The sequence below is a fragment of the Helianthus annuus genome, chromosome 3, assembly GCF_002127325.2.
Source record: "Helianthus annuus cultivar XRQ/B chromosome 3, HanXRQr2.0-SUNRISE, whole genome shotgun sequence".
NCBI classification, from domain to species: domain Eukaryota; kingdom Viridiplantae; phylum Streptophyta; class Magnoliopsida; order Asterales; family Asteraceae; genus Helianthus; species Helianthus annuus.
In genome coordinates, this window is record NC_035435.2 from 61,299,675 (window position 1) to 61,310,065 (window position 10,391).

At 41.8% G+C, this 10,391-nt stretch overlaps 1 protein-coding gene and 2 non-coding genes across 3 annotated transcripts; all 3 read left to right on the plus strand.

Annotated features, from left to right (window-relative positions):
* The first annotated feature begins 246 nt into the window (after nt 1–246).
* Nucleotides 247–2,424, plus strand: LOC110875893. The gene has a single exon (XM_022124089.1). It carries the CDS (start codon nt 247–249, stop codon nt 2,422–2,424), a length of 2,178 nt encoding a protein of 725 aa, XP_021979781.1.
* Nucleotides 2,425–9,453: 7,029 nt separating this feature from the next.
* LOC118490927 lies at nt 9,454–9,572 on the plus strand. Its single transcript, XR_004890152.1, has one exon. It is a non-coding gene; the product is annotated as a 5S ribosomal RNA (ribosomal RNA).
* A 380-nt stretch (nt 9,573–9,952) lies between these two features.
* Nucleotides 9,953–10,072, plus strand: LOC118490819. Its single transcript, XR_004890044.1, has one exon. It is a non-coding gene; the product is annotated as a 5S ribosomal RNA (ribosomal RNA).
* The last annotated feature ends 319 nt before the right edge of the window (nt 10,073–10,391 follow it).

A 10,391-nucleotide genomic window follows, 5' to 3' on the forward strand; every position in this document is an offset into this window, starting at 1 on the left:
GACGCACCGGCCCACATAAACCGGTTCTCCCGTATTCTCGCCACTTTTAGCCTTCACGGTGCACCCAACGATGCCACCTACCTACAGCTTTTCCCATTCTCATTAGCCGGCCGTGCGGCTACTTGGTTGGACTCTCAACCAACCGGTACCTTTACCACTTAGGCGGGGCTTCGTCAAGCCTTTTTGAACAAGTATTTCCCGCCCGCTAAAGCCTCACGTCTTAGAGACCAAATCCACTCTTTTCGCATGGAGCCCGACGAGCCTTACTACCTTGCTTGGGAGCGTTTCCAAAACCTTTGTGCTCGTTGCTCCCAGCATGGTCTTTCCGACTGGGCTTTGTGTGAGAAATTTTATAACGGTCTCACCCAAGAGACTCGTGATAGGTTCGACACTAATGCGAGGGGGCATATGATGGGTATTCTTACAGTTGCTGAGTGTCTAGAGCGTTTTGAGGCATTTGCTCAGTCTCAATCAAAATCACGATCCGATCAGAGGTATCAAAGTGGTAATTCCCACACCACTACTAGTGCACCCGCCCGAGGGGTGAACCATGTCACAATGGATCCTAGTTTAGCCTCTGTTTTGGAAAACATGTCTAGGGAACTCAAAGAAATTAAGGCTAAGGTAGACAAATGTGAGTATTGTCGAGGGGGTCACGACACGAGTGCGTGTCCACTGCTAGTGGGTGAGGAGCAAGTCGATTTTGTAGGAGGGGGTCAAGGTAGAGGTCAACCTAGTGGGTTTGGTAACAATAACTTTGGTTCGGGTTGGCGTAATAATACTAATAATTTTGCTATTAACAACAATTTTCGCTCAAACGGACCCCCTGGTTTTCAAACAGCTCAAAATCCAAATAGGGGTCTAGGTTCACTCTTTGGTGGGGGTTCAAATGGGCAGGTCAAGGATGGGGGGTCAAGTAGTCAGGTTCAAACAGGTCAAGGGTCAAGCTATGATCTTGGGGGTAGTCTAGAAAGGATGGAGTCCATGATGAGTCAATTAATTGTTAGGGATCAAACCACCCAAAAGAAACTTAGCGAACATGACCTTATGCTTAAGAATCAACAAGCTGCTTTCCAAGACCTTCAAAGGGTTGTAGGTGATATGTCTAGGAAGTTAGAGGAGAGATTACCCGGTCAGTTTGCGGGTAACACCCAACCGAACCCGAATGCTCATGTAAAGGCCATTACCACCCGTAGCGGCAAAACCGTAGGGAACCCGAGCGTAGAGGAGAGAGTAGTCGATGAGGATAGAGATGTTGTAGACGAAGAGATAGAGATGGAGGCTCCCGGCAAAGTGCAATCGAGGCTGCGCCCAGCAAGTATCGCACCACCCGGTGAGTCTCAAGGTGAGAAGAGAGTAGAGAAACCTCCCGTGGATGTTAGGCCCTCGCCTTTAGTGAACCATGCGTACGTCCCATTCCCTTCCCGTCTTAAGAATCAAAAATACTCGAGGGAATACGGGCAATTCTTAGACATCTTCAAGCAATTGAAGATTGATCTTCCGTTTATAGAGGCACTTCAGTCCATGCCTAAATACGCGAAATTTTTAAAGGACCTTCTTAGGAATAAGGAGAAGTTAGGGGAGTTGTCGAATGTCCCATTGCATGGAGGATGTTCGGCCGTTGTCTCAAACCAGCTTCCTGAAAAGCTTACCGATCCCGGTGTTTTCACAATTCCTTGTCTATTCGGTAGTAACACCCATACTAAAGCCTTAGCTGACCTAGGTGCTAGCATCAATTTGATGCCCTTTTCTCTCTACGAGAAGCTAGACTTAGGCGAGCTCTCACCTACCCGAATGACATTATCTTTAGCTGATAGGTCCGTGAAACATCCGAGGGGCATAGTTGAGAATTTGCTTGTTAAGGTTGACAAGTTCGTTTTTCCGGCCGATTTCGTCATTCTCGACATGGAAGCCGATGAAAACGTACCGTTAATCTTAGGACGCCCGTTCTTGAACACCGCTAAAGCTCTCATTGATGTCTTTTTAGGCACCATCACACTTAGAGCGGGCGAGGAATCGGTAATTTTTAAGGTTATCAATTCGAGAGGGTCTAGTGATAGAGTGGAGGCGGTATCGTCAGTAGGGGAGTGCGAGAAGGATGAGAGAGATGAAGAGAAGGTGGTGAGTGATCTGAGTCTAGAGAAGGTGATAGGAATCAAGTGTGGGGATCCACCGGATAGGAGAGTAGAGGAATTAGAAGCGAGAATGGTGCGTTTAGAATCTAAGATAGAGACACTGAGTAAGGTTCAGTGTGGGGATGGAGTTCGATATGAAGAGTATAGATTCAAACCGCCAATTGAGGAGTTGAGAGGTTGTGAGAGAGATAAGAGTGTTTGGGTTGAGTTGAGCAATGATAGGTATAATAGTGCTACAACCCGTGAATGTGTGTTTGGAGGTGAGCTGCATCTTTATGATCCTCCATAAGTATGTGAAAAGTTGAAATCCCAAGTGTATATTTTGTACCGTTTGTATCTTCATTTATTTTTTTCGTATTTTTTTTTCGGTAGCTAACAGTTGTTTTTCGTAGTTTTTTTTCGGGTCCTTGTTTGTGTTTTGAGTCGTTTGCAGGAGTGCATCACCGAGGATTTGTAGGAAATTGCGAGGAGAATAAGGTTCCAAGTAAGTGTTAGACAAATTTTGGTGATTCTTGATGAGTTAAAAAAAAAAATTGAAAATTAGTCACGGTTTGGCGGTCCGCCACCATTTATTGAACTTTCTAGCCACCCGCCAGCACGAAAATGGTTCTTTTGTTCGGAACATCATCTTAACGTGGTGGCGGGCCGCCACCACTTACTACAATTTTTGGCCACCCGCCACCTCCCACATCTGCAGCCAAGTTTTAAAGAAAAAAAAAAGAGATTTACATTAACACCTAAAAAAAAACATACACCTGCTCACCTTCGAATTGTTGCCCTCCTTCTTCCCCATATCACCTTCCTAACCCTAAAAACAAAACATCCACCTCTCCTTCTTCCTTACCCACCAACCACCGGTCAAACCCTTTACCTCCCATCCACCGCCGACAACCTATCCAACCACCGCCACTCACCCTCCTTTCTTCCGCCGACAACCCTACCACTTCCGCCGCCGACCACCCACTCCTCCCCATCTCAGTCGATAACCTTCTCCCTCCCAACTGATTTCCCACTTAAACCCTTACCCATTCACCGCCGATATCCCCCTAACTTCTCCACCCATCACTGCCGTACATCCCTCCACCCCAATCACTTCTTCATCACCGATAAACCTCAACATACCCACTGAAACAACCATCACACAGCCGATTTGTTACAGCAATTCGCTATCTTCCATTCATAAATCGGGACTTCACTTGGGAATCGACTTACAACCAAAAATTTTTTCTTATTCTCTCTTGTTTCTCACGAGTCTAAGGTATGTCTCCTGCAAACTATGTATGCTGAGTCAGTATTTTAGTTTTTATTTAGATTAGTGATGCATTTAGGGTCAGTTTTTGTCGAATCAGTTGTTGGTTCAGTAGAGTCCAGGTTGAGTACTCGAGTCCCGTTTTTTGTTTGTGTCGATGTGTTGTAGTGTTGGCTCAAGTTGCATGTTTCGAACTGAATCTGTTTCGGTTAGGTGCGTTTGAGTTGAGCCGGAGTTGGGTTGTTTTTTTTCGGGTTAGTTAAGTCCAGTCGAGTCGACAGATGGGTTCGGTTGGCCATTAAGGTCTCGTCTAGTCAGTTAACTTGTGTCGAGTCATCGTTTGAGTTGTTTTCCTGGTGTGTCGAGTTGGTCAGTCGAGTAAATTTTACGGTTTGGTTTGAGTGATTTGTGTGAGTCAAGTTGTCAAGTCCGTTTCTTTTGTTCAGTCGAGTATTGTGTCGAGGCAGTTAGTGAGTCTTGTCGAGTCTATTACGGTGATGTTGGTCGAGTCATTATTTATGCTAGTTTAGGCCAGTTCATTGGGTTCATGTTGAGTCTGTAGTCAGTTAGTTGTGTCGGGTCATTGTTGGGCAAGTGTCGGTTAAGCTTCGTTGAGTCAAAACTTGGAGTTGTTTTCGAGTCACAAATGTTATGGTTTGAGTTGCTTGATTTGATTTGATTTTGGACAAGATTAATGACACAATAGGGGGGGGGTGATTGTTTTGTTTTGCTCGAACACATATTTTAGTCAGGACAGGTTTTAACATGGGCGACGGGGTGGCTTGATTTGTTTGCTTTGAATAATGCAGGCATAGTTGATATAAGCGTAGCAAAGCTCTAGTGTGGGGATTCGGGTCGAAACTTTTTTGACATAAAAATGTAATTTATCACCAAACACTCGACTCGTTTCCGTTGCTTCCACATTTAGCTTTGTTTGATAATGTTTCGGCACTTGGGATTGCTTGAGGGTGAGCAAAGTGCCGGGAGAGGGTATGATCCTAAGTTTGGTTGTATTTTGCGTCTTAGTGTCGTTAGCGTCGTTTGTGTCGTACGAGTCATTTTTGGTGTGGCTAGAGTCTTATTATAGTCGTATTGTTGCATCGATTGATTACTAAACCGTTTCGCTCGTACTCAATCTCCATTCGGGCGGAGTTTGGTTTGTTTTCGAGTTGTTTGCGATAGAGTCATTTGTTTTCAAACAACGGCCGCGAACGAAATGCTATACGGCCGTCGTTCGAATGTATATTATTTTATTTAAAAAATAAAAAAATACAACAAAATTAAAAAAATTCAAAAAAAAAAATAACAAAAATAGTTTGTGTTTACTGACTGTTCACCTGTTTTTGCGCGTTTTCGAACTATTTTTACAGGATGTCAGGTGAAGGTTCCTCGTCAGGCACCAAACGCAGGCGAGGTGCTTTTTAGGAGCAGCCGGCTGATTTACCACTAAGAGTGGTCAGTTATCGTGGAGCATGGTTTGAGATGAGTAGTAGATGGTGTGGTTTGAGGATGATGCAGCAGTGATCGAGCATACTGTTTTTTTTATATATTTTTCTTTTATGCTGTTTTCATCATATCTCGGTCTGTACTAATATTTTAAACAGGTTGGATGGGTTTTGGGGTTGGTTGATATAATTGTGGATGGTTGTTGAACGTGATATAGTATATTATCTTTTGCTAGTGTTTGGTGTTTGCGTGATTAGGTTGGTATTTGTAGCCGCTTTCGTTCGCGTGTCCGAGGTTAGGAGTTGTTTGCTGAGCGCGTATCGAATTGGAGGGCTTATGTGGAAACGACTGGCACTTTGACAGTCTCACATACTCAGCTAAGTCGTTTCCCTTTTTGTTGTTGTATATTTTTATTTATTTCGTTTGCAGTTTTTTTTTGTAGGTAGTCGTAGAGTCGTATTTTCATTCTTGCATTAGGGACAATGCAATCTCTAAGTGTGGGGATAGGATACATGTAAATAATCGAGTCTAAATTATAAAAAAACACAAAAAAATTAAAAAAAAAATTGAAAAAATCAGAAAATGTCTTTGAAATAAAAGAAGTTTGCATTTTTTTAAACGGAAAATGATAGAAAAGATAAAATTTTTGCTCGGGTTGAAATAATAATAATATGAGATTTAAATAAATCGAGCTTGCGTCTAGTTTGGGATATGTGGATAGGCCCGGGTTTGGTTTTAAGTCCCTTTGATCTAATATATCTTAATTGTCAGTTTACTAGTGGGTTTTCGCCTGGGAGATATGGGAAATTAAAACCGCCAATAATAGTATAAGGGGCACTGTTATAAATTAAAATCGTTAGAGTTTTTTATCATAAAAAAAATAGAATAAAAGTGGGCTAGAAACTAAATGAAAGTAATGCATTCCTATGTAGTCTGAGCTGGGGATAGCGACTCTACAGCAAGATTACCGCTAGGGTGTGTGAAATCGACTGTGCAAAAAAAAAAAAAAAAAGAGAAAAAAGTACCGAAACCTAAGTAATCTGTGGTTGGGGATAGCGACTCTACAGCCGGATTGCCTCTTGGTTAGGGAAAGCATTGTCTACGCTCACTTAGAAAAAAAAAAGAGAGAAAAAAAAAATAATAATAAAAAAAATATGATTGTAAACTCTTCTGATTTTGATATAAGACGGTTGGGAATTGGTCCAGTGATCGTTCCTTTAGTCCTATAAGCTTGAGGCGGGAGTAGGTGGACTGTAAATTCTAGCGTGAGACCCTAGGTAGACTGACCGCACTTAAATTATATTCACATGATAAGGGCTTGGGATTGGATTCGGGTTTAAGGGGACAAGTATATTCGCAATCGCAGCTAACGCAAGCCTTGATGTGTGCTAAACAGACTATAAAACTTAACTAAATTAGACTCCCTAAGCTAGACACTACAAAGCTTTAAATTTATAAAAACAGACTCTCTATAACCTAAACCACACAACCTGCAAGTGTACCGGTCAATGTAGTATAGCCTAAGTAAGTCCGAGTATCGAACCACAGGACTCTATGTATCACGCAAATTAGACTCTAACAGACACTGACAGACACGACTTTACTTGTTTTAATTGTTTAAGGGGGGGGGGGTTTACGGAAAATCTAGAAAATCTATATTAAACTACTAAATTAAACTAGAACTAGACTAAAGACGGATAAAGACTGAGGACTTTTCTTATATGAGAATGAGACCACCTAGACAAGAATCCTGGATTGTTTTTAAGAATTACCGATTAAGTTAAGTGCACGAGTTATGGAACCGGGATCTTAAAATAATAAACCTATTAAGAACCATCGAGGCCCCTCGACCCTTCTCAAGGAGAAACCTGTGGAACTACCTAGGCCGTTAATCTTACCGGTTATTAGACGCCTTTCCAGTTGTCTAATTATTGTGTAAGTACCCTAATGTTGACCTATTCTTTTCCAATCCTAGATCTAGGGTAGTTTGAAGTAATCAATTTGACTTGATAGACTAATAAGACCGACAGGTAAACCAAGACATGACCTTTTCCAAGGACTATCTAAAGCAATTCGCCGGATAAGACCTACCAATAGCCCCTCACTTTCCAGGTATTAGGACTAGTAGAACACTAAGACTTAGTAAATTATTACCAATTACTTCTAGGGTTTATTGGCCAATTCTCCCTAAAGAGTTAAGGTTTTCTTATGTGATATAGACACTCACCGAAATCCTAAACCCTAATATGACTCTATGTTGTGATATAGACCGTCACTAAGAATCATATAAAGCAAATAATAACAATAAACCAATTCAAAGCACGCATATACATCAAACCATTAAATCAAACCTCTTACAAATCACAATTAATCCATAACAATCATGCAAATAACATAAACCGGTAAAAACTTTACATCAATCCATTCATCAAGTCTAGGTGACTTAAATGTTTAGCCAAGCATCATAACTTTAAAAGCAAATAAACAAGGTTTAGAACAAGAATTCATCGATGACAAACAAGAAAAAATAGAAAACTAAAGAAAATCAAGTAGAAAAACCCGTTAATCTCTTGCTCCCCAAGCTTCCCGCTCAATCCCAATGATTCCATAGCCTTGATCCTATATGAACTGCCTTCAAAAATCGTCCCAAGCCGTGATGATCTGGCTCTGATGTGCGGTTCCCCCCTTTTTCGTCTAATCTCCTGCTGATGATGATATATCTTATGCTTGCGTCCAAGGTCTGGGCTTATCAACTTTCATGGCCCAAAGTATGAATGTAATTTAGAAATTCACGGCCCATTCAATTACAAAACTATAGCAGCTTCTTTTTTTAATAATACTTTAAAGAATTGGCCGCCGCCATAATCCTTCACGTGAATGCCCAGTTAATTAATCCTAGATGAATTTTGTATATGCATCATTTGTCCACTAGATTTAATGTTATGTAACATTACTTTATTTCTTTTCAAGTTCGTTGGGTGTTAGTCTTTGTCGGCCCCCACAACATTATGCAGCTCAAACTTATGAAATAGAGATAGTGGCTTCGGCCCGCTAAAGAAAAATAGCGGCAATTTTTACTTCTGTCATTGGCGCCCCACTCTGCCCAACTGGCTGGTCATTTTCATATTACTCGTTTTTGCTTCATTTGCACCAGGACCTGCCAAAACATAATATAATATAATATAATACTAAAACTACCTAAAAAGAATAAATAACTATACAATAATTTGAAGGATTCGTGTATGATACATAAAAATGTAATTGTTATCTTAAGCAACAACAAATATAATTTGAAGGATTCGTGTGTCATATGCTTCATCTCAATTTGCTGAAGCTTTGTTCAACTCTGCATATTTTACTATATAATAACTATTAACTGCTATATGTTTCTTTTTTTTAAAGCCCCTATATGTTTCTTTATTTTTTTATGTGCCTAATTTAGAAACACTTTCACACAACTTTGAAAGGTCATAACTCTTCACACACAGCTCGGAATTACCTGAATTTTTTTTAAATTGCTTGTTTTTTTGAGATCTACAAGCTGGCAAACAGCCGAAGGCGGTTTGTCCATAATTTTTTTTTCTAATTTCACCTTTGTCAGCTTCCTTTTTTATTGTTTATGTTAATTTTGACCTTTTTAGACACATTGACCAGCCATAACTTGTTATACAAACCTCTATTCCATTTTTCTTTTAATTTGTATTCATTGTCTAATGTCAAACTTGCAAAACCCCTAACAATTTAGAAAAAACCTACAATAACCTTACATGGAGAAGCTATATTTATTTCTTGTTAAATTATAATAAAAATCTCAAGTAGATCAACCAGTCAACTGGTTACTTGTATTCTTCTTAAACTTTAAACTTTTGAGAGGTCACAATTTTTAAACAAAACTTTTGACTCTTGAGAACCTCAATTCAGTTATTCTACAAACCCACGATTCTTTTGTTTTTTTTACAAGATTTTCACAAGTCTTCCAAATTTCCAAGCAAACTCACTATGACGTAATATCATGTATTTTGCTAAGCCTCATGGTATTTAAGGGTTAGAGGAATTAAGATTTACGCGAAACAACCATACATACCTAAATTACTATAAGCCAATGACTACCAGCTCAGATGATAAGAGGAGTGAAGTGTAAAGTTTTACCCAAAGGTCACAGGTTCGATCTCGAACTAGTGGGGTTCCTGCACGGGGCTTAGGCAAGACCAACCGTGAGGTATCGCATTGCGGGCCGGCGAATTCGAACCTGAGCGTGTACGCCTAGAGGCGGCCAAGGTAACCGGTTGATCCACTACTTCCAAAAAAAACCTAAATTACCATAAACCCTAACCGTATTACCATAATCGTATTTTACATAATTGTGTAATCTTCGGTTATAGCATTTAGCAAAGTTTGGCCTCAGTCCACTCGTAGGCGTTGGCCTAACGTGTCCTTAGTTTATTGGAAAGCGTGAGAGCTTATTGACGGGAGTGGCCGCTTTTATCAAAGATAGGCTATGACGAATGCGCACGCGCATACGGCGGGCCCGAGACGCGTAGCGTAGGCCACACATGAGAGCATAGGTGGGCATGGGATAAACGCGTGGAAAGGTATAAAGGAATAAGGAGCTGGTATTCTTTCGGTTGCGATCATACCAACACTAATGCACCGGATCCCATCAGAACTTCGCAGTTAAACGTGATTTGGCGAGAATAGTACTAGGATGGGTGACCCCCAGGGAAGTCCTCGTGTTGCAACCCCTTGTTTTGTTTTTTGTTTTATTTTATTTACCGGTCGATGTATCTTTGGCGTAGCATCCGAGTGGCCGTTGATGTGGGGAACGGGGCTACGGGGTGCCCGGAGGCGCGCTTTCGATTAAACACGGTTTACCGTGTCGAAGGCTCGTCGGTAGGGGAGACGGGCCCACTCGTAGGCGTTGGCCTGAAGTGTCCTTAGTTTATTGGAAAGCGTGAGAGGTTATTGACGGGAGTGGCCGCTTTTGTCAAAGGAAGGCTATAACGAAGGCGCGCGCGCGCACGGCGGGCCCGAGACGCGTAGCGTAGGCCACACATGAGAGCATAGGTGGGCATGGGATCAAGGCGTGGAAAGGTATAAAGGAATAAGGAGCTGGTATTCTTTTGGTTGTGATTATACCAGCACTAATGCACCAGATCCCATCAGAACTCCGCAGTTAAGCGTGCTTGGGCGAGAGTAGTACTAGGATGGGTGACCCCCCTGGGAAGTCCTCGTGTTGCAACCCCCTTTTTTCATTTTTTGTTTTATTTTATTTACCGGTCGATGTATCTTTGGCGTAGCATCCGAGTGGCCGTTGATGTGGGGAACGGGGCTACGGGGTGACCGGAGGCGCGCTTTCGATTAAACAAGATTTTTCTGTGCCGAAGGCTCGTCGGTAGGGGAGACGGGCCCGCTGGTAGGCGTTGGCTTGACGTGTCCTTAGTTTATTGGAAAGCGTGAGAGTTTATTGACGGGAGTGGCTGGTTTTGTCAAAGGAAGGCTATGACAAAGGCACCCGCGCGCACGGCGGGCCCGAGACGCGTAGCGTAGGCCGCACATGAGAG

What these genes read in the sequence shown, in the direction of transcription:
- LOC110875893 (XM_022124089.1), top strand. Translation starts at nt 247, where the DNA reads ATGGAGCCCGACGAGCCTTACTACCTTGCTTGGGAGCGTTTCCAAAAC.